We start from the raw sequence: 23,622 nt of genomic DNA, 5'->3' as shown, positions 1-23,622 counted from the left end.
AATGGTTATCAATAATATAATAGATCAGTTGGTCTGCGTTATAGCCCTGCTAATTGAAATTATAGTATTAACTTCGCTGTCGCTCTTTTTCGCGACGATTCTTTAGAGGATTTTGATCCAAACCGACTACTCGTCTTGTTTTACGTTAATTACGAGAAAAAATTCTACTTCTTTATAAAGAGGCACAGCACAAAATTGGCTACATATACGATGTTGCTTCAGTTAAGTTTCCTATACGACAAGATATGTGACGTTACCTGTGTGTGATTATTTTACGTAGGCGTATCGATTTCTGCATTTGCCGCAATGTTGGTAGTATTATGATTCCGTTTGTTGATTGCATAAAAGTTTAGGAGTACGATCACAGTGTTGTGCGATAAATTAATGTTACAAATTGATGAAAGTTACGATGACGAATTTCCTAGGTAAATCGATAATATGTAATATCATTGAGTAAGATGATTCGACCCCGAACAAGACGTCTATCATTTTATTCGATAGCTTTTGATATCGCTCTTGATGAGATAGGGGAGAATCGAAAAGTACGATATTGTATAGAGATATATAAATAGCTTTTCCACGTTTATTTTGTATATATTTTGTACTGGGGTGAAGTACGAGGGATAGAGTTTAATTCTTGAATACATTTAAGCAGGCATTATTTACGCCTGATCGTTGCCGTTGGTTTTACTTTACGCGTCTCCGAGAAACTTGTACGAAATAGAAAAGGATGACTGTGCTCGACCAAAAATAGTGATTACCGCGACGGCTATGATCAGACTAATTATCGAATTCTTGCGAACAGATAGAGCGCACGTACGCGCGTGTGCGTATACATATGTACGGACGTTTGTATACATATTATACGCATATGCAATTTAAGTACATTAATAGCTCTATCTTTTACGCAATTCGAGTAGAATAGAAAAAGAAACATTATCTATAGGCAAGGATTAGTAATCGATCAGAGACGACTTGTGAGATAATTGATATTTATATTTGTTACAAATAGAGGTTTTTCTTATAATTAGTACGATTGTTTCAATGTTAAAACGAGGCTCTTACTATAGTGCTATTAAATAAAAATAATTAATAGTGGAATACTAAAGAAATTATACGAAAGTTATCATTCTATGTATTAATACCTAGATAGCTGTTATAACACTATACATGACCATTTTATATTAGGTTAACGAGATTATTTTTCGATATTGCCTTACTTTAAATATCTTTCATATTTTTTTATAAACTGGTGCCCGTTAGATGTAATATCTTACAATGTAACGCGTTGCGAATATCCATTATATAAAATCTTTGTAAATATTCTGCGAACTCGAGCTATCTGCCGGATTACCATCGAGAGGTGCTAAGTGTGTCACAAGTATAAAATACCGGTACAAAATATCGATTTTAATGATATATTCTTTTAAGTACATCCAATGTTTCGGCGAAGGATATCGTATTACATGTAACATGCACAATTTCCGTTTTTAATTGACATTCTGTGGATACGAAGCGCGTTAAGATTTTAATGGACAATAAAATCGTTTGTAACGATTAGCTGCGACGAATATGCGCCACGTTCGATGAAAACCTCTCATACTTTTATTCGTCGGAAATAGAAACGCGAGCGTGCCGTACCTATAATTAAATTGCCGGCGCGTGGACCGCCGATGGTCTCAGAGCCGCGATGCCAGCAGTCCGCTAGCTTCTCTGTTACATTACTTACAGATCCTCTGTTCTCAATCGAAATATGGGAAGTTAATAAAACATTTGACGCAAATCGAAAGTGCATTGTTACTTCATCCGATCTTCGCACAGTTCCATATTCATTTTCCATTGGGTACGTATAAAAACATTCCTAAATTCCAATTAACGAAGCCTTATTTAAGCATTATTTTCTCTTTATATTATAAAATAACAGCACATGCCCACTTTCATGATACAGGGTGGAGCACTTAAAATTATTACCCCGATTTGCCTCGATATTATTCAGTGAAAAATGGCTTAAAGCTGCATGGTTTTAAGGAGCGTCCAAGAGGGTTCGAACGAAATATTTCCAAGTGGATTCGCTTTAGAGATTTGTAGGAGACCTGCGTTTTATTACACGGATACATGTTTTTTTATGCGTTTATGGTGAGACTCTGGTGGTTGTTTGCAAGAAGGAGAAAGTGGTGGGAAGAAGTAATCATCATTCTTTTACTTTACCGATGTTAGTTTTGTTTACATGTGCAGTGTAACACAAGCGACTGACAAGGGAAGATTCCTAACTCGGAAATTCAAAGAATTCTGAAACTTTGTGAATATGTAGGGAATTTCCTCCTGATTACAACGCAATTTTTGTTTGCTGCCCAAGCTCACTCTAAGGGGGTGTAATTGACCCCTGAAAATCCATTTATTTTCCGATTTTGTGTTATAATTCGTGAACTGTAAAATATTTTTTTTACGAAATGATAGATCAAATTAAACGAAGTAACTTTTGTCTTGAACCTTTTTTTCTGTCCCTTACAGTTCGCGAGTTAAAACAGAAAATCGGAAAATAGTCGAATTTTCAGGGGTTAATGTCACCCCCTTCGAGTGAATTTGGGCGGCAAAGAAAATTTGCGTTGTAATCAGGAAGAAATCCCCTACATATTCACGAAGTTTCAGAATCCTTTTAATTTTCGGGTTCGGAATCTTCCCTTGTGAGTTAGATGTGTTCTGACGCCCTTCGGTTTCTCTTCATGGAGGCTTTTTATGGCTAATATGAAACAGCGCATCGTCGCCGTATGCGCTAAAATAACACCTGACATATTACACGATGTAAGGCAGTCGTTATTGTATCGATTACAAAAATGTCTTAAAGCAAATGTTCATCGCATCCAGCACTTTCCCTAAACAAAGCCAACATAGTAACTGAGTGACGGTTTCTTGCTCTCATCGTTCTATTCTTCCCGTAAATAGCCACCAGAGCCTGACCATAAAAATCTATGATAATAATTGTACTCAGAAAAAACATGTTACCATTTAAAATACCAAACACCTTCAAATCACCTTCAAATCTCCAAAGTGCTTTCACCTATTTAGAAACACATCGTTGCACACATCTTATACGCCCCGTAAAAGTGAAAACGATGTAGCTTTAAACCATTTTCTCTAGAAATAATAATGCCGACATAAATCAAGGTGATAATTTCAAGGGACCCACCCTGTGAAGAATTAAAAGCATCGTTTTCGTTGCCTGAATTTAAAATTTAATGCGCAGGACATATCAACGATCATATTATAAGATCAAACGATAATGAATGTAAAACAGTAACTTGCTTAGCTGAGGTGATGATGGAGTCGCAAACGGAGGGCGTCTGTCCAGTTTGCAGAGAACGTGCTACCCTTAAATGCAGCGGCTGCAAGCAGCAATTTTATTGCAACAAAGATCATCAGCGCGAAGACTGGCCCCGACATAGGCCAGCTTGCAAGGTGTGGGAGATTCACGAGAACCCAGATCTCGGGCGACATTTACTGGCGTCAAGGGACTTGAGTCCGGGTGATCTGATCGTCTCGCAGTCGCCCTTGGTTTGGGGGCCGGCCTTGCATACGGATCAAAGAGTTTGCGTCGGCTGTGGGAAACAATGCGTGTCCACGAGCACGAGGTGCAATATATGCCTGTGGCCAGCGTGCAGGCCGGACTGTCCTGGTCTTATCGATAAGAATAGGCACGGTTTGGAGTGTCTGCTTCTTGTAAGAGGGAAGGTCGTCCCGAGGTTTGTGCTGTCATATACATACACTGGGTGTAGAACTAACACATTATACTTTATCGGCCGTTATCAGGGATGCGTGTTTTCACAATTTAAATAAATTACCCCGCATCAGTGGCGGATTTAACGGGCAGCTGATGAACAGTTGCCCCCCGGGCCCCTGCCTAGGAGGCCCATGCTAAAAAAAATTATGATTTTGTCCAAACATTTCTTTTTCCACACTACTACACCTAGCAGGTTTTTAGTAAACTACCCCCTCATTTTCCTGAAAAATTTGGGCCCCTCGGAACCTTGGCTGTCTGGGCTATTTTTTTTTAAACCCGCCACTGCGATGCATGAGCCTCAGGATTCCATTTTATTTCATATTCATCACCGACAAAACTCTACCATTCAAAGATTTCTATCCTATTTATAAGACGTACAGGGTGGAATAAGTACGCACTTCAATTTAAATTAGCCACGTCGAATGTTATCTGGAAATCTTCAAGTTGTTCCAAGTATCTTGTCCGGAACAGAAAGTAAAGAAACATATTTTTCAAACTTCCTCATATTTTCATAAAATACTTCAGTTATTGCTACGAGTTAAGAAACTGTTTATTTAGTTGCGAAGATAAAGAAAAAAATTTCGCAGAGAGTTTTATGTATACTTAAACTGTTATAACGGTGTTGTGAATAGTAAATAAATTTCCTTTAGTAGGGAATATTACATTTCGTTTTCTAGAATGCAATTGTGTTAAGGGGCTACATACACTTAGGAGGCGAAAAAGTAGGGCGGATTTGAAGAATTTTTTTTCAGTGGAGAAATGTTTTTTCCAAAGAAACGTTGTATACATTAGAAAGGTTATACCTTTGTCTATAAAACGTGAAATCTTCATTAAAAAATTCGGAGAAGAAGCTGCGTGGTAGCTGTATTCGTACCAAGTTCTTTTCAGAATATATCTTCGCTGTTTTTCATCCGAATTAATAAAGGAAAAGTTATTCTCGAAGGAGACAAAAAACTAGTCCTTCTGGTAGACGATTATTTCTTTTCAATTTCTCGCAAAAGGGCGAGCATATGTACTCCGTCATAAAGTCGATTTCTATTTGGAAATACCCACCCTTTTGCGACAAATTGGAAAAAAATAATCGGCCACGAGAAGGACTAGTTATTTTGTCTACTTTAAGAATAATTTTTCCTCTTTTTGATTGAGATGAAAAAGCTATTTATCTCAGTAGGTACACGATTTTGATATCATATTTCTAGGATATCTTTTACTTCATTACCTCCCCAACCATTTGTCTCAAGGAGGCCATTTGTTTCTGAGACACTGTATAGTTTCCCCTTTTTTTATTATTGCTTTTGTTGCCATTTCTTCTATAGATGCGACGTGCTTCTAGTAGTACGTATGTTAATACTGTGGCGGAAAAAATCGAAACAGTGGGCAGCTTTGGAAAAGCTGCAGAGCCACGATGATTCTCGTGGCCCAGGGACAACCGCGTACGAGGAAGCCATGAGCATATGTCAGCACCTTGAACGTTTCCTATTGGAAAATCCAGCCGGCAAGGATATCGTTTGCAAAATCTGTGGTTTGATTGATGTCAACGCATTGGAAACCATGCCGCCAGAGGGTTCGGTCGCGATCTACGAAACAGCTTGTCTTTTGGAGCACTCTTGTCTGGCCAACACGAGACACAGTTTTGCAATCGACAGCAAGGGAAGACCCCGTATCACGGTGACAGCCCTTTGCCCTATCAAAAAGTGCGTCTTTCTATTGTAATGAAACGAGATATTTTTGGCGAATTCCACTTGCGCCCAAATCGCCCGCAACGCCCGTGGTTTTCGCTTCCAGGTTTATGAAAATCTCCTGAAACGTGGAAAAGAAATCTGCGGAAAAAAATTATCGGAAAATACAGGTTTTTAAATATAAATTACGATTTGAAAGCAAGAGAGATTTATGATATTCATTTTAATACAAAAACGGAAAATTCCTGCGCGGGCGATTTGCGCGTAGGTGAAATTCGCCCTTTGTTGGCGCGTATAATTACATTTCCCGACGTTGTGTATTGATAGTTCAGTAACGTTTTCATAAACGAGGTGACGAAAAAATGTCACTGTAGGTACATCAACATAGGTCTGCGAATGCTTTATTTCCAAGTTGTAACCTTGCAAACTTACACGTAAAAAAATGTTCGAAAGAAGATTAAATGCTCAAGATGTTCAGAATTATCTTTATCTGAAACTTTTGTTCACGTTGTGCTATCGTGCTCGAGCCGATTACCTAGTACCATGTCAGTGTGTCTGAAATTGAATTCGAACATTTAAGGACTAACCCACAAGGGAAGATCCCGAACCCGAAAATTCAAAAAGTTCTGAAACTTTGTGAGTATGTAGGGGAGATTTCCTCCAGATTACAACGCAATTTTTGTTTGCTGTCCAAATTCACTCGAAGGGGGTAAAATTAACCCCCGAAAATTCAGCTATTTTCCGATTTTGTGTTATAACTCGCGAAATGTAAGAGATGGGAAAAAAGTTTCGAGACAAAAGTTACTTCTTTTAATTAGATCTATCATTTGATAAAAAATTATTTTACAGTTCACGAGTCTAAGGGGATGTAATTGACCCCTGAAAATTCAGTTATTTTCCGATTTTCTGTTATAATTCGTGAACTGTAAAATATTTTTTTTTATCAAATGATAGATCTAATTAAAAGAAGTAACTTTTGTCTGGAAACTTTTTTTCTATCTCTTACATTTCGCGAGTTATAACGCAAAATCGGAAAATAGCCGATTTTTCGGGGGTTAATTTCACCCCCTTCGAGTAATCAGGGGGAAATTCCCTACATATTCGCGAAGTTTCAGAATTTTTTGAATTTCCGGGTTGGGGATGTTCCCTTGTCAGTATCGAAACATTTGAGGACCTATGATAGAGAAAAGTTGTTCGGAACGTTGACCTTCACAAAATATTTCAAGGCCATTGAAATCGGCGCTGAAACATTTTCTCTGCATAATTACCGAAAACGCTCCTAATGATCGAGGATGCATTTCGAAAATACCCTGCATTTCAGAGGGGACCACTTGAGCACAATGTACACGCACGCGCTTTGGGCGACGATTGCCCGGAGAGCTCATCTTTTGGAGACGAAATATTTCTCTTGCCGCTGCGAGCGATGCGTCGACCCAACGGAATTAGGCACGCACCTTGGGACTTTGAAGTGTCCCCACGACAACGGTTTCATTTTGCCCGAGGACCCGTTGGACTTTGAATCAGAATGGAAATGTGATTCGTGCCCTGGGATTCTTACGGCCTCAGAAGTTGCGCAGTTCACCGGGAAGCTTGAAGAAGATGTTGACGAAGTAATGAGCCACGCGAAAAAGGACACCTTGGTAGATCTTCTTTCGCGGTAAAGTGATTCACCTGGTTCCTTCATTTTTCTAACAGAACAGACAAATCAGTTTGCGCCAACGCCTGATTAATAAAAAGAAAACCACAACTTCTTCAAAGATGCATAAAAACATGGTCCAAATTTCAGATTATCCGAATCGCTAGTTTCTTAAAAAAAAATCTAAAATTTCGCTATGTTTTTAGTCCAAAGAATAGGATTCTCCCCTTAAACGGTTTGAGCTGGGCGTTGATGAGTCAGTCAGTTAGTCAGAGAGTCAGGACCTCTTCTTTTATATATATATAAACTATATAGACTAACTGACTGACTCATCAACGCCCAGCTCAAAGTGGGGGTGGTCAAATTTAGTAATTTAATTGATGTGGTTTAATTTCCTTGATCTGAAGCTTTGACTAGAACTGAAAATTTAGCGGATTCCTAGACTTTCTAAAAATATAATATATATAATATATAATAAACCATATTATATATATAAATTTTAGAAAGTCTAGGAATCCGCTACCCTCCAGAAATCGGATTCCAGATTTTCAAATTTTCAGTTCTAGTCAAAGCTTCAGATCAAGGAAATTAAACTACATCAATTAAATTACTAAATCATATATATAGATAGATAAACAGACAGATAACTTTAGAATTATATTGCACTGTTAAATCGTTGCATTGTGAGCTTTCGTTTTCGAGGGAAACGTTTTTGACAGTACACATCCTATCCCATCCTGCCTAAAACTTTTGATATTTCAAGAAGTTGACGTTCTAATTAACACCGCAATAACAAGCTTCTATTATTACAAACTTTCAAAAGTGGAACGTAATTAGATTTTATTTGCCTATCACTTCAGACTCACCGCGCTTCTGCATCCTGGTCACCAGCAGTGCATCACCGTCAGCCATTCGTTGGTTCAGCTGTTACCTGCAAACGATCAGAAGAAACCTGAATTATGTAAACGTATTATAGAAACTACTAGAACACTGGACCCAAATGGGGCACGGCTGGCATTGTACACCGCAGTTGTCTTGAGGGAATTATCTACTTGTCCAGGGGAGGATGAAAAACGTCTTTTATCGGAAGCTCTGAACCTGCTGCAATTTGAACCGCCCAATTCATCCGGCGAGAAGCTTCGCAATTTAATCGAAGCTGAACTATAGCGCTCTTTATAAACGTCCACTTATACTCCGTCGGTTGAATCAGACTTGTTACTATTGGAATATTTTATATTTCGTATTATATTACATTTACAAAAGGAAAAGTGTTTACGTTAAAAGAATAAGATTCTCGTGACACGATCTTATGCTATACAGGTATGTAATGAAACGCGGGATTGAAACGACATTGTTTGTTATAAAAATGAATGCGGTATCGGACGATAACGGGAAACGAATTGCGATTATTCATAAATATACAGTAGATACAGCGGTGACTATTAGCATCGCGCTTCATAGTTCCATTCGTTGTCCAGCTTTGCGTGTGTGATATTTTATTTTTCACTTATCGGTATGCTATTAAAATTACGTTGTATTTACAGTACGAACGCGTAACTGGTACCTAGATCGGCAAAAAAAAATATCGGCTTATATTTTCCTTACAGTAAAGATAGAAACGTGGCTTAAACTAGTAGAGAAATGCGAATTCCGGATAAATATTATTGAGTCTAGACTAGATTTAGCCTCGGAACGGAGTATGACTACGTAACAGTGTTTCGCATCGGGATGGTGCCTTTTTATAGGTAACAGAGGTATTGGAAATCAATTTACATATTCTCTAGGCACCAATAGACATTACTTGATCGAGTTAATCGTTAAATAATACGTTGAATGCGGATGAATGAAAGTATGTTTAGAATCTTACAGTAATTTATACTAATCACCAATCTTGCCAATCAACATTTCAGCTATTCAAAAGATTTGCTAAAGAATTTTCATTTTTTCACGTCGCCCCTGTACTATGACCCAGCAATTAATTGCGCAGAATTTCGAAAACTGATGAGCTCTTTGCCGATACATACATTCAATATCCCCGCTTAACATTGCCGACGAAAGCAAGTTTAACTTCTGCTTCCCTTCCGCCGTAGCTACGAAATTTTCATGGATTTTCCTCATCGATTCACACGCCGAACAATTGTGATATGCACGCGGCGCAGCGATTGCGTATTAAATATCGAAAACCTCTGTCGTTGATACTCGAAGTAATAGAACCGTTTGGCTTGCCAACGTAATTATTGTAACGACAGCGACGGATAAGTAATCGTCTGTAACAGCGAACGAAAGAATTATTTATTCACCAATGGGCGAGTCTCGATAAGTACCTACGTAATTCCTCGATCTTCCACGCATTGAAATCGGTAGAAAAGATAAGAGAAGAGAACACTAGTAACTAGAATGAAAAATAAAAAAAAAAACAAACCTAAGAATAAGAGCAAAAGTGTCCGGACGATTGGGGTTGCTTGTCTAAAGGATTACATCGTTGGTTGCTCTTACTTCGTTCGATGGGTATAATTGGAATCAAGGTACACAGGAGCGACGAGTGCGTACGCCTAACAACGGGTAGGACAGCGATTGGCCCTTCACTTGCGCCGTGATTTGCAAGAGATAAGCCTTTCCTGGTTGCAGCCTCTTCAGGGTGAAGGGAAGCGCTCGATCCTTCGGCGGACTCTGTTTCTCCTCGCAGATCTCGAACATGTACTCTGAACGCCTCCGACGATGAAGACCACATTGATCTGGGATCGTCGTTATGCTGGCCAATGACGAAGCGCTCCTTAATTCTCGAACTAAGATGCAATACTTCGCTGCGCCCGCCGATTCTACCCCCACTGTCACCTCGTGGCAGGTCCTTAAGGATCTGTACTCACGCGGTGTACTTCTGGATGGTATCTAAACAAAACGTAGTGTTACCAGAAAGCGTTCAGGAGTTGCGGGGTAGGTAGGTAGTATATTCTCACTGACAAGGGAACATTCCCAAGTTGAATTTTTTTATTTCAATGCAACATCGTGCGAATGTAGCATATTCGAGTATACAAGCAGTAATTTTTTTCTTTTCCTGAAATTCACTCTTTGAGGGGTGAAATCAGCCCTTAAATTTATCGAGTTTTGCCGTTTTTTTTTTAATATAACGTTTTAACGGTGCGAGATAGAACAAAATGTTAAATATAAGAATTGTTCAGTTCTTTGTGCTCTATTGTGCTATCAAAAGTAAGAGAAAATTGTGTTTAAAAAGCGTGATAAATTTAAGGGGTGATTTCATCCCCTCAGAGTGCATTTCTGCGGAAAAGAATTGTTCCTTGCATTTTCCTTGAAGTTTCATTAAAATCAGAATTTTCGGGCTGGGAATGTTCCTTTGTAAATTGACTAAGGAATGCTCTGAACATGGGTCGAAAGGCAATCCTATTAGGGTTGGAATGGGTTTATAGGGTTGGTAATGTGAATGATTTGTTCCCTGCTGTTTATGGTAGGTGGAATAAATGCGAAGGCTTATTTTACCACAGGCAGCGAAATGATGACTTAAATTCCTTTTAATTTGACCTGGGCTGCATTATATTTCAATTTTGTCAGAATGCTGAACTTTCTAGTTTCTACTTTTACTATATACTTCTTACTTACTTAAGTAAAACTTGAAGTATTCTGTCTTACAATAGTAGGTATAACAGTAACTAATAATCGGGATGTCAATTAAGCTGGTAAGATAATTTTTTATTTTCACTCCGCGCTTATATGAATTGTTATTTATAATTTTAGATCAGAAAACAATTTAGCAATATGCACATAGTAAAATACGAGCATCAGTTTATTTTTTAATAAACTAAGTAGATGAAAGTGAAAGTTTATGGACAAACTTTGAATTAGTGATTAGTGAAACGGAAAAGTTATTATATGATTATAAAGACTAAAACGATTATGTAATACAGTAATGATTTATAATTGTTATAAATGATCACGTATTTACACATTTCAAATTTTCATGTAACTCAGGCCTATCTACCATTTGAAAATAATTTTCTTTTAAACTCTTAATTTCACGACTTTGTTATACAAGCAGCTTATGAATTTTACAAAAGAGTACAGGGGAGGGGGTGAATATTCAATTATGTATTTGTCGCCTATGGAAACTTACGTGCGACTAAAATGTTTTCTACGTTTCCAATATCATTTAAAAAAATTAATTTGTATAAACGCACCTGTGGGAATATCGTGGACGATTCTTGAGTAGCCAACACCTTTATCGCGAACACACGTGCTAATTCCTGTGGTGTAGCGGATATCCGTAACGTATATGCCTTCCCTGAAGGTGGCACCCTTAACGATGCATATCCTACCACTTCCTTTTCCTACAAATGTAGATTATTTATAATAATGTTATATCTATACAAGACAGTTTTCATTTCACATGAAACCGTACTTAATGAAAACAGAACGAAGTTTATCAAACGAACTTCCTTTTCTGTTACAGGACTACAGATACACGGCAATAATAATCATAATTAACAAATAAATACAGATGATTACAGTTATAAACTGTATGCAGGTGTAAAGACAATTGGTTGCGAATGAATCATAAATATGCGATTAAATTAGAAAAGTTAATTAAATTGATATCGAATTTTTATAAATAGAATATTAATTACGTTCACATAAATAAGTACTTGGTTCGATTTCTGATTTTTCAACTGTCTACGTAAGGAACCGTTCTAACAAAAATCTAACAAAAATTCAACCTACGCAGAGTAGGTAATCATATTTCTCATAAATGTCAATTACTAATTACAGAAACTTATGATTGAAATGGGATAAGAGAAGCCACACACACGTTAGCAATGAAAAGTTATTTGAAACTGTCGCAAACATGTTTCATTACCCTTAAAATTCCTGGGCCACTTAATTTCGCTCTGACGATGCCACCACCGCAGGGAAGAATATGAAAGGTGCTCGAAGTATTTTCCGGCGGACGATAGCGGAAGTTAATGAACCCATCGGTTTTACGTAAGTTGGCCGTGGTGTAACGTCCAGTGCGTAACGTAAACTCTGGTGTTTTCCGAAATCTTATGGTGTCGGTGGCTACTCGGTTCGAGACATTGTTTCGTGTGTTCACCTGGTAGAAAATGAAAAGCAATTCTATTAGGGTATTTGCGCACGAGACACTTCTGCCTATTTAACACAGCCAAACGCTTTTCCCCATTTTCTACTTTTCTGGACATAAATCCTAAGCAATTCTATTAGAACTTTTATATACACGAGATACTTCTGCGTCACGTGACTGGTATTTTGAACGCTGCCACGAGTTTTTTTACGTTTCTAAAAATTTTCCAATATAAATTCCAATGTTTTCAAAAACTTCAGAATGTTTTTCTTCGGATGCAAATATCAATCGCGAGCCACAGAAATGTCTCGTGGAATTTTACGAATTTCAATAAATCCTTTTAAACGCGTATTCCTAAAAGGTTGAATATTCGAAAAATGAAATAAAAAAAAATCGACTTTAGACCGGAACCTCCCTGGAGGTTTTTTTTCATAATATTTGAATTTTCAGTGTACATAACATCTCATCTATCTACAATTATTTGTTGCTTGTAAATGTGTGTGTTAAACACATATAATGAGTTATAAATAAATAGGAGATATATAGAATTAAAAAGTCTGGATAGAAGTAATCGTGTTCCCTCTTCAATCTTATCTGTATAAGAATAAAAGAATTTACCTTGAGCCTCACAGTGTTATCAAAAGCAAATCACAGTCTTATTTAAAAGAACTCAAATTACTAAAACTTATTAAATTAAAAAATTCAGATTGCACCCCTTTGAAAGGAGAAAATTCGGTGTTTTCAAAGTTTCTGATATTCTAATTTGTCGCTCATTCATTCATTCCATTATATATTTCCTATTGCATTGCTAAAAATATTTAAAAAACTAGCGCGGGATTTTCAGCCTGTCACAGATTCAGGCCAGGCTATTCGACTTGCCCGTAATCAACATAGACACCATTAAACGAGAAGATCCTCTCGGGTCCCGATTACTAACCACGTATAACGTAAAATTGTACGTAGTGTCGTACTTCATCCTGTGAAGCGTTAATTTCGTTTGGCGCACGCAATGAAGTCCTTCCGGGATGCCGCGGTGCTGCTGCTCCTTGGAGGATGAACTCCCCTTCGCCGACTGAGCATGAACGCGAAGAACGTTCTGCGCGGCGCAAAGGGTCAGGGGGTGAAGCTGGATGCCCGATGTTACGGCTAAACAGTAGCGCGAGAGATGGGGGTCTATGTTGCTGTAAAAATAAACCGATTTTCCTGGAATTCGCAGCGTTCATCTAGAACGAGCTTTAATTCGGGGAGGTATTAATCATTAGCAGAGATCTTCTCCCCCGGCAAGTCAAGGAAATATAAAGTTGCCTTCTTCGGCAGGACTCATTACTTGCGTTTTATAAACGACACATATGGGGTAACTGTAGCTGTGGGAACTTTTTGCATTTATTGCGTGTTTCCTGCGCGAAAAAAATCAGGACTTCAATTGTAAATACTCGCCATTTTCTTATAAATTAATATTTCGCAAATCTCCTCCGCGAATCGGAAGATACATTAATATACTAACGAAGTCTTGTTTGCTTTTTTATTTTAGATAATCTGGCTCCGAATGCCAGCGCTCACCCCAAAACAACTTTTTAAAAAAGGCTCCAAATGTCGGTTGTAATTTTATTATAAACCTAAATATATATCTACAAAAAAATTACCAAATGTTCTGTAAAAATATATGCATTCGTTTTTTTTTAAAAAAAAAATCACAAACATTAGCCTTTTTTCGGCCTCCCGACTAGGTAGAACCCCATACGCTTATTTAGCAATCAAAAACCAATGAAATTTCGTGAATAATTTAAAATCGGAGAAGTTTTCTCTCTCTGCTAAAAAATTTGATTTTTATTATTTAATGTTTTCTACAAGGACTCTCCAATTAAAGTCTAGTTTTTCTACATATGTTTAGAGCAATGAGATTCTGATGAACCTCTGACATATTGCGCACAAGTTACAATATGGTGACAGCTTAAAAGTCAACGTTATAGCAATGGCAAGGGAATCATTAAGGATAACACGACACTGGCCACAGCTTTTGTGTGAAACATTGATAGGTAGATATGTAAATTCACGTATGCTCTTAATAAGCCACACTACAGATTGCACCTACCTTTTGTTCCAGGATATCGTAAGCCGACGCTTGCTTCTTCGTTGCTGAAATCTGAGAGAACGGTGACGATTCTCCTTCTCGTTCGCGTACCACTCCGGGGCATGATCCAAGCCGCTTGACGTAGCGTACAAAAGCACCGTGCTCGGCGTCAATTTTTGCAAATTCCCATCAGGAGGATCTACAGATTTAATTTCGAACCAATAAAGGCCGGCGCGTGTCTTCGGTATCGTGAAATTCTTATCCTCCGCACCCTGGTACGTGAAAAGGGGGGAGCCTGGCTTCAGAGTCTTCACTGGCCACCGTGTTTGCGCTGTCGTATAGATCGTAATACTTCATTTATTTCATCGCATCTTCACCCCAGCTTAGTTTCATTGATCTGTCAATCTAATGTGAACCATCCTCAACTTTCAACTTCTAAATTTTATTTCATTCTCTTATCCAAACATTCGAGGGGATTCATTTGTACAGTGAAATTGCGTCTGTCTTTTCTGCTCGATACGAAAAATGAAACGTTATATGTTAAAATGCTGAGTGCTTTTGTGCTTGGTCTGAAAATTAAATACTGTGTATTCTAGTACAAAGGATAATTTACATCGAGCATGTAACGGTTATGGAATTCTAATGCTGCTCGAAGCGATTCCATCATTTTCGTTTTAAATTCCTTTCAATTCCGAGGTAGAGAACAAAGATGGTTTAAAAATCAGCCTAAGTTAGTTTTTTAAATAGAATTTCTATGAGCTGATTTTTTGAAAATTCAACTGACTGTACTGAAACATTGAATATTAAAGAATGAATAGGTGAGATTTTAAATATTATTCTCATTCCATAATAATTGATTTTTTCGCTACTCTATGTGTAAAAGTATTTGATAAAGATAATAAAAAAAAATCGTAGGCATTTGTACCACTAAGGGCGTCCATTCCATGATGGTATTAAGATCTTTGGTAGCTAGGGCTTTTCACACTAGACACTTCTGTTATGTGCAACTGATATATGAGTCATTCTTTTTCGAAAATAGTGTAAATCCATTTTCTCTTGTTCCGAGATACATTTAATGTTTTGCATCAATCTCTAACTGAAACTAGCTTTAACTCATCTTTTTCATACTTCAACTTACATATAGCACCTTCAAAACAATAGCTCATATGTTCATACATTTTTTATTGTTTCTACTGTTCTTAAAATAACGCAGTACCTGTCTACGTAGTGAATAGAACAAAAATACCAATCGTAAGTCACCGAAGTGTTTCGTGTAAAAGGCCGCTGGCATCACGCAGCTTAAACATAACATTCTGATATTCTCTGGTGGAATAGGCTCAAATAGAACGAGGATTATATTAAAGATGCAGTTGCGTTTAGAAATAAAAATATTATAGCACATCGTAACTTATAAAATGATTCAATTAGTGTCCCTTACATTTTGCTCCATCGGTTTCGTCGGTATTTTCTGGTGGCTCGACGTAACTGACCGTCCATGATATCGGCCCGCTACAGGGGCTAACGAGTAACGTGAGGGGTGGGCCTTCGCGTGGGCTCAGGTAATAGAACCTGCAATAATTTTATCTGCATCCAGTATGATATTGATGTTCGATAAGTATTAAGTGTAACCAGACACGATAGACTATGTAAATTACACCAAGTGCAATATGTGTGTGTATATATTTTCATTATGAAATACCCTTAATTATGGGATTTGCTTTTAATACGTTAATGCTATAATTGCACAGATCGTCGATATAATACGAAATCATTACAGACTCTTTCTATCCAAGTGGTTTTAGAGAACGAATAAGATGTAAATGACGACAGAAACCTTGCGTGTGTTTGTTAATATGCAAACGCATTCTGAATGGTGAGTGCAATACGTAGGTACTCAGATTGTTACCGGATAGGTAAAAACGATTAACCATACGAAGATTAAAGTTTGATAATAAGCATCCAAAATCGACTGCAAGGCATTCCTACCAAATTTAAATAACAAATACAGTCGAACTCCCATTATGCGAATTAATAGAGATCCAATAATGTTCAGCTAATAATAATAAATCTTGCTTCTCTAATCCTCAGCATTCTATATTTGTTTTTAATATACTATCTCCAAATACGAAAAGCAGGAATGAAGAATAACTTAAAGGAAGGACCTTGACAAATTCGACATTCCTCAAAACCATCTCATTCAAACTGTCCATATCTTAATTGCAAGAATACTTAAAAAACTCCGACTAATTATACTTTCATCACATTTACCAACCTCCCCGTACTTTAACAATCTTCTGCGTCCCCTAAAACCAACCCTCTACCCTTTCCCATGCACACCCAATTTCTCATTTCAATCCATACAATTCTACTCACTTCTAAAGGTGCAAATCCACGATAATACAAAACTATCACGTCTCACCTTCAATCTCACGCGACAATTATTTCATTATTCTTTAATTATTTTGTCATTAATTTCATGAAATTAGACTCTCACGAGACAAGTTTCGTAATATATTTTCAAAAATCTCTCGCGATCACTTCCGTTATTTACATCAATTTGCTGCTGAGATATTTCTCTGGCGATAGAAAAGTCTCATTTAAAATCTCATCGCGGATACGCAGCTTACCAGTTTTAAACAGAGTTCCGACAAGCCAAACCAATGCCCCAAAACGACATCTTACACTGACATCCCCGAATACTCAAAGAATGATCCGCAGATCCCGAAGTCTCGAACAATATTGGTTCCACTACATCAAACCCATGCCCCGAATCCGAAAGCGAACTAATCACCCCATAACCGTCTATGTAATCTCGAAGCGTAGCCGGCACACACGCGCCGATGTGCACACCGTCGACCGGCAGCCCAGACACAAACGCAGAGGGTCGTTTATATTTAGTCATAATGCGTGATCGTGCCTGTGCAAAAGTTCCTCTTTAAAGATCGTATGTACCGGTTAAGTTTACGCCTCGGCATAGCCGTCGCTGTCCCACCCCTCTGCTCCAGGCATCCTCTGGGACGTCGCGGCGGCTTATCCCGTTAGCGTCGTCCGCGTGAGCGTCGGGACGCCGCACGTGCTTCTCGCTCGCGGGCTGGCACCGAACGGCTATTGTAAAATTAGCGTCTACACACAATGCCGGCGTCGCGGCGTCTGGGGTCGCGCAGCCACGACCCCCGTCGTCTAATTTTGGCGGCCGGTTTGTCCCGCGACAAACTCGAATTGATTCTGTCATTCGGCCCGCGACGCCGGGCCAATGGCCATCTCTCTCGCGGCTTTCGTGGAAATCCGCGCCCGATAGAGTAGCCCTGTGACGCGTGGCTTCGCGATGCCCCCCACCCCGCAGGCCTTAAGGCCGTTTCGCACGGGGCACTCTCGTGCCTCACGACTGGTGGATATACAAGCGTTCGCTGTAATTTTGCAGAAATCTCTCCTTTAGTTTTTGCTACGAGAACAACTTGCTCTGTTAAGTACGCACAGTTTTATTTCGTTATAAGTTCGACCGTCGGGGCACAGGCCGAGCCACTAACGAAACGGTATGCTACTGGGCTCGCCCTTGTTCTTTGTCGTCTTCTTTCGGTAATTCGTTCAATTTCGTCTTCTCTCGGTCATTCTCGGTCTCGCGCGACCGTCGCGACGACTACAAAGCAAATATAGTGGGGATAGAAATGAACTTATAACGTACAGGAACGCGGACTTGTAACGGGGCAACGCTGCAGAGGTACAGCGAGCTGATGGATTTAAGCAACGAGCGTTGGGATTATCCGATGCAGCGGCTCTGACTGAGGCTTCGGGTCGTTTATCTTCTCATACTTCTGTTGACTCGTCTGTGCCGTTGCTGGAAATATGTATACTTTGACGGTCCATCGAGTTTGTAGTCTTGTGGCGAGAAGTTTAGAGCGTGGAGGGCGAATCGAGCTTAGAGCGTTAGGTACACTCTCGTTTAATAGAGATACACGGGGATGGAAAGTATCTGAATGTGTTTGAAACACCTGGCACGAGCTAGGAAAGCGCCTTGTATGCGTGGGACCTTACGTTAGCCTAGACCTCGCTGCTCTATCGGGGAAACGTCGCGATCTTTCGCCCTCTAGCTCCACGAGGCGCGTCGCGGTCGTTACGACCACGACGACCGCTGAATGGATTTCCCGAGAACGCTACTACGTTTCGTGACCGTGATCGTTGGAACTCTTCTCGCGTGCTCGCTCGGATGAAACGCGAATCGTCTCCTTTTCATTGAGCCCTCGGCGCCTTTATGGCCTGGCTCCGCGAAAGCATCTCTGAACCGCCACACTTTCGGTTAATAATGTCACGAGAAAGAACAGATGACCACTGCTTGTGGAGAGTGTGCGAGGCTCGGGATACTCTTTCGCCTTAAATTTTGCGTACAGTTATTGTACATCAATGTGTTCATGTTTTAAACGCATAGAATTTAGCGGGAAACGCGAAATTACATTTTCGTCCTTACCAGAGCTCTGATATATACCCACGCGTAAAAACGAATTAAGAAGTAATTAAACCGTAGAATAGCGAATTTGTGTTAGCTTCTCAGCTATCGCATAGTTGAGTTAGTTTATCAACTATCGCGAATTGCCATTTCTAGGCGTATACTAACTCTTTTTATGATTAGTTTTTTTTCAGATGGTTTCGTTCTTACATGTAGATTCGAAATTTTAATTAGTGTATCTACTCTGCTCGTTTGATAGATCGTTAGACGGAGTGTGCGATAACTATATGTAAAATTTGAAAGAAGTTCGTGAGTTAAACTTTGTGCAGTTTCCTTGCGAATTATAGATACAAGTATAATGTTCATCGTGCTCATTTTCACTCTATGGTAGGGAGTTGTTTCTGGGTAACAAAAGGATATAAGCGCGAAGCGCTATCAAAGGTTCCTTTCCTTCAGTGACCATTTTATTCCTAGATTTCGTTTCCCAGTTGAATATAGTGATACGAAGGAATACATCATAATTTTTATTATTCTATTATATTTGTTTTAGAGAAAAACCAATGGAGATATTTGGGTGTACATATACCTTTACCATAGGTACAAACTAGAGGTTGATAGAATTTGTTCCAAGATAGAAAGTGCCTTAGTAAATTTATGCTTCGAAGTTTTAGGCACTTTCTCTTTTTAATTTATATATTAATTATTCTTGTTACGATTACACATACTACTTATAAATTATACAACTCCTTTTTCATAACAAGTTTATATCTTCTCAATGAATGTTCTAGTTTCATTCAATTTCTGACGACAATGTGAATCATCGAGGTATCAATCGTTCCAGAGAAATTTATTAAATTAAAAATCAAGAAGCAGATTCACATTTTAAACTTTTCTCTTCTGTACGCGATCCTGACATATAAGAAACGCGAGTTATCGAAGACATTGGCCTCATTAATTTTCAAATTGAATCAAGCTTTCGTTGATACAAATTTTTACAGCAAAATTTTATTAAAAGATGGGTGCAGCACTTTATCCATTTTATCGATTTATTTGCGATGGCTTACGGTTATCTTATGTTCCCATTAACTTCTTAATTTTATCTTTCTTAGGAATCTTAATAACTTACTATGTACTTTGAGAAATTATTAATACTGAACGCAGGTACTTAAATAATATAGGTAAAGAGTATTTGTACTTTACAAAACCTGTCTGCCCTCGTGTCAATTAATAACCTTCCAATTTTTTTTTTATTATTACAGCAGTTAATGAGACTGAGAATAAATATATAATCATGGTATTTTTAATTAATTTTTAACCGTTCTGCTAAATACATTTACTTCTTACTTTTGATAGAAAAATGAAAACAACTGATCAATGAAATTAATAAAACAATCATTAGCTTTCTACGTTTATCAAGAGTCTCTTCTTGTCCTAAATGATTTCTATCAATATTTTATCCCCATTCCCCAGTTTATTTGCATCGTGTTTATTAATATATATAATAATATTATAATTATATTATATTATATTTCCATAATTATATTATAATAATTGGATCGCATTGATATGCAATGTATTATTAGATTATATGTTTAAAATTATGATACTGGTAATAAGAAATTAATAACAGAAACAATATTATACGTAACAAACAATTAAAAATTATTCTCATCTATGTACACAATATTACGTGCAATACGTTTTGATTGTATAGTAGCCGACGGTATTGTTGTACTTTGCTTGTAGCTTTCTACTCCTCAAAGGACTCTGCTTTTTACATTTTCAGAATAATGCAAAGTAGAACTAACCAGAATCGCACACCCGCCAAAGGGTTAAATATATGTATCCCCAAAGTTCAAGTTTAACGCAGTTCAGTGTCTGAATGTTTCACGCAATTGTGCAATTTGACTCCTGTATGAGTTTCGTGGAAACCATCTGATAGTAAAACTTTATGGCGCGTAGCGTCGCGACGCATCGGACCATTAAGTGTCGTGGACCTACCACGAGATAGCAAAGAGTCTGATGACAATGTCGTTGTAACAAGTTTTCAAATATCTACCAAAGCTGTACGCACAGATATCAGCTCCGTGACGATTCAGTATCCTCGCTATCAATGGTCCCCTTATTTCGATTTTAGTAACTGACACGGACAAGTTTGAATTGTTCCATTCCAAAGCAGGGAAACGATATATTTTACCACTTCCACTGACGACACTGAACCGTCACGGAACTGATACCTTGGCGAAGACCTTAATTGGCCTATTAACTGATTACGAGAAATCTAGATCATTAGTACACTATCATAGAAAACGTGTCTGCACTGTCTAACAAAATGCACTTCTCTAAAAAAAATTGAATTATGAATAATTATTCTACAGAACTTGTAAAATTCTACTCTTAAAAATGTTAACAGCACAAATCTATTAAATATACCACGCTGTCTTTTGTAAATTAGTTAATGCTTGCATCCGAATACGTGGCTTACAAAATAATGTTTAATCTACCGCCAAGGGAGCTGCGTTTGAAACGAAGTAAATGCACTTTTAAAGTAAACATTCTCGAGAAAGATATACTCCTGAAGAAATGCGCGCAGGTAGTGCTTTGTTCAGCGGTGCAGGCGACGTGTGGGGGATTTTATCATCGGCGAGGAAAGTGAATCAAATTGCATTTGTAAAATCTGCGCTATGGTTGATGAAACACAGTACGGGGTGCGTGACGTTCCTGTAAACGTTCGAACCTCCATGGGGCTCTGGTACACGTGCATGGTAAACAAGCTGTGTGGCACAAACGAAATTCGCGCGAATTGTTTCTATAGGTCGGCGAAAAGTGAACGCACCCTTCTTACGTTTTGTTTAATTTTAGATCGAACCATCTGCAATTTCCTTCTGTGGAGAAAATTCTACTTTACTACCCATCCATTAAAGTTGAGAAACAAACTCTATCTAATCGAGGCGAAGACACGATTTTGAAGCGAAACTTTACCAAAACTCAACCCAAAATCCACTGAAACGTTTTCAGTTAACAGATACTCTCGTGCCTATCTTTCTCTCCATTAGAAATGCGAAATATTTCGCTAGGTGAACGGCTCTGGTTTCAACGAGGCAATGATATTCTTCAGAGGTTCGACTTACAAATTGTCCCTTCGCGCGAAAATGGTAGTTATGTAATCGAACCGGTGGTTTCTAAGGTACATTGCTCATTCTACTGTGCCTCGATACTCAGACGTAATAAGTCCTCTGGAATGTAATCTACAGGTATCTGCATTTCTATTATATTGCCTGGCACTGCGAATGGAAGAACGTGCAACATTCCCGTGCGTTAGCTCAGTGCAAAATAATTCATGTCACGCAAAGAGCAATAAGACGCCGCTGACCAGAAGGAAAGGAAAATAACGAGCCTCCAATACACGCCAATTTCTATTTCCTTCGATTCTAACAATTCACCAATCTCGCTTAACGCAATAAATATTTCTGCAAACGTACCCTTCAGACATGAAACTATAGCCGTGCCAAAAAATTCTAGTGACATACGATACTGCAATTTACATAAAACACCCCACCGAAATAGCACAGCCAGGGGTTAAGAAAAATTACAACATATACAGCCTGAGTTGGGAGAATGTTGAGTAGATGTTCGTTGTCGATTAATGAACCGCGGTTTATCTCTAACTGGCGGAGGCGATACGTGGAACAGGATGGGGGTGGCTGGTATATACTCACTGAGATACGTTGCCAGGTGGAATGGTGGCTGGTATCAGGTACTCGGGGTGGAGGACGCCGGTCCTGTTGAACTCTTGCACCCTGGTCGGTTTTTCGGCGCCGAACGGCCTCGGGCTGCTGATCGTCCTGTGCCCCTGTTGCTGTTGCGGCTGCCGGTGCGACAGCCTCTCGCAGAAAGCGCAGCCGGCGACCCCGTTGGGCCCGTACACTGACACAAATACGACGAGGATACCGGCTTGGAAGGCGTGACGGAGCATGACGGCCGATTTTCCACGGCAATGACGAGAGATAGGGCCACGGAGGGAGCGAAGGACCGACGGCGACGCCGCGACGTCTGTCATCCAGTGGCGAACGAGTTCGACTGTGTGCCGTGGACGGTAGACGATGCCAGTCAGCGAGAGAGGCCTGCCGCTTGGGAAACCACGCTGAGACGAAACGAAATAACCCCTCTACGCGTCCTACCGAGGCGACTTCGTGTTTGCCCCATCTTCTGGAAGGAACCCTCCCCCGTCCTCTCCGCGCTCCTGCCGCCTTTCCCTTACTCTCAACCCTGCCGCGTCCCCCACGGCCGATCAAACCGTACCACTCGTGTTACGTTTTGCCGTGCATGCACGTCGCACGGGCACGTGTGCGTGTACGTGGGTGACCCTGATTCGAGGGAATTTTTGGATAACCAACTGTTCCGCTTGGGGACCACCGTTCACTTGTCTCTTCCGATTAAGAGGAAGTCCGTGGACTGGGCCGAGCGGACAGGGGTAGCTTGTCGGCCAGTTTTCGCCTTTTCGCTGCTCGTCGCTGTTTACTCCTGATTTCGCGGTGATTGCCGCACGGTTTCGTTCGTTTTTGGGGACACGGTCGGGTCACTGTGACCGGGTCTTTTTTCTGGGACTGTGTGACGAGGTGATAAAGACGGGTGCGGTATACGTTCATTTGCGTGGTATGGGCAGCGGCGTAAGTAGAGGGTTTCCTTCGATCATGTGGTGCGAGGTTTGAGATAGAAGTGGCAAATGAGTGTGCTCCAGCAGGATGGTTTAGGATGAGTTGAAAAAAAATGGTCCGGTGTTTTCGGGACCATCACTACTAGCGAAAATTAATTGAAGATGGGTCGTCAACATTTGTAGGCCCATAATTTGATGTTTAGAGAGATGTCTTAAAATAAAAGCGGGTGTTTTGTTTCGAATCTGATTTTTTAATTCGGTATTCTAGGAA

At 39.3% G+C, this 23,622-nt stretch overlaps 2 protein-coding genes across 3 annotated transcripts; one reads left to right on the top strand and one right to left on the bottom strand.

The window, feature by feature from the left end:
- The first annotated feature begins 65 nt into the window (after positions 1 to 65).
- Positions 66 to 9,044, top strand: Smyda-5 (SET and MYND domain containing, arthropod-specific, member 5). Of its 2 annotated transcripts, none has more exons than XM_076820755.1 (5): positions 66 to 1,843; positions 3,296 to 3,740; positions 5,095 to 5,472; positions 6,779 to 7,114; positions 7,954 to 9,044. In XM_076820755.1, the coding sequence occupies exons 2-5, from the start codon at positions 3,316 to 3,318 to the stop codon at positions 8,258 to 8,260; spliced, it is 1,446 nt and encodes a 481-aa protein (XP_076676870.1). In that variant the 5' UTR covers positions 66 to 1,843; positions 3,296 to 3,315; the 3' UTR covers positions 8,261 to 9,044. The 2 variants fall into 2 exon arrangements, with proteins under 2 accessions (XP_076676870.1, XP_076676869.1); XM_076820754.1 differs by having other exon boundaries at positions 3,308 to 3,740; positions 7,954 to 9,043.
- Positions 9,045 to 9,217: 173 nt separating this feature from the next.
- Nord (neuron derived neurotrophic factor nord) lies at positions 9,218 to 23,190 on the bottom strand. The gene is made up of 7 exons (XM_076820745.1): positions 22,414 to 23,190; positions 15,692 to 15,822; positions 14,275 to 14,584; positions 13,120 to 13,363; positions 11,961 to 12,194; positions 11,284 to 11,433; positions 9,218 to 9,982 (listed from the first exon to the last, which is right to left on the bottom strand). Exons 1-7 carry the CDS (start codon positions 22,752 to 22,754, stop codon positions 9,614 to 9,616), a joined length of 1,779 nt encoding a protein of 592 aa, XP_076676860.1. The 5' UTR covers positions 22,755 to 23,190; the 3' UTR covers positions 9,218 to 9,613.
- Positions 23,191 to 23,622: the final 432 nt, after the last annotated feature.

The sequence above is a fragment of the Andrena cerasifolii genome, chromosome 9, assembly GCF_050908995.1.
Source record: "Andrena cerasifolii isolate SP2316 chromosome 9, iyAndCera1_principal, whole genome shotgun sequence".
Lineage (NCBI taxonomy): Eukaryota > Metazoa > Arthropoda > Insecta > Hymenoptera > Andrenidae > Andrena > Andrena cerasifolii.
Note: the sequence above shows the minus strand (reverse complement) of the source record. Positions and strands in the feature narration are given on the sequence as shown.

Excerpts from the sequence above, each read along its gene's own strand:
- Smyda-5 (XM_076820755.1), top strand. The coding sequence starts at position 3,316 with ATGATGGAGTCGCAAACGGAGGGCGTCTGTCCAGTTTGCAGAGAACGT. Across the intron at positions 3,741-5,094 it reads AGAGGGAAGGTCGTCCCGAG|ATGCGACGTGCTTCTAGTAG; the intron begins GTTTGTGCTGTC and ends TTTCTTCTATAG. Across the intron at positions 5,473-6,778 it reads GCCCTTTGCCCTATCAAAAA|AGGGGACCACTTGAGCACAA; the intron begins GTGCGTCTTTCT and ends CCTGCATTTCAG.
- Nord (XM_076820745.1), bottom strand. The coding sequence starts at position 22,754 with ATGACAGACGTCGCGGCGTCGCCGTCGGTCCTTCGCTCCCTCCGTGGC. Across the intron at positions 14,585-15,691 it reads CGAAACCGATGGAGCAAAAT|CGCAAACACGGTGGCCAGTG; the intron begins GTAAGGGACACT and ends TCTATACGACAG. Across the intron at positions 13,364-14,274 it reads ACGATATCCTGGAACAAAAG|CAACATAGACCCCCATCTCT; the intron begins GTAGGTGCAATC and ends TTATTTTTACAG.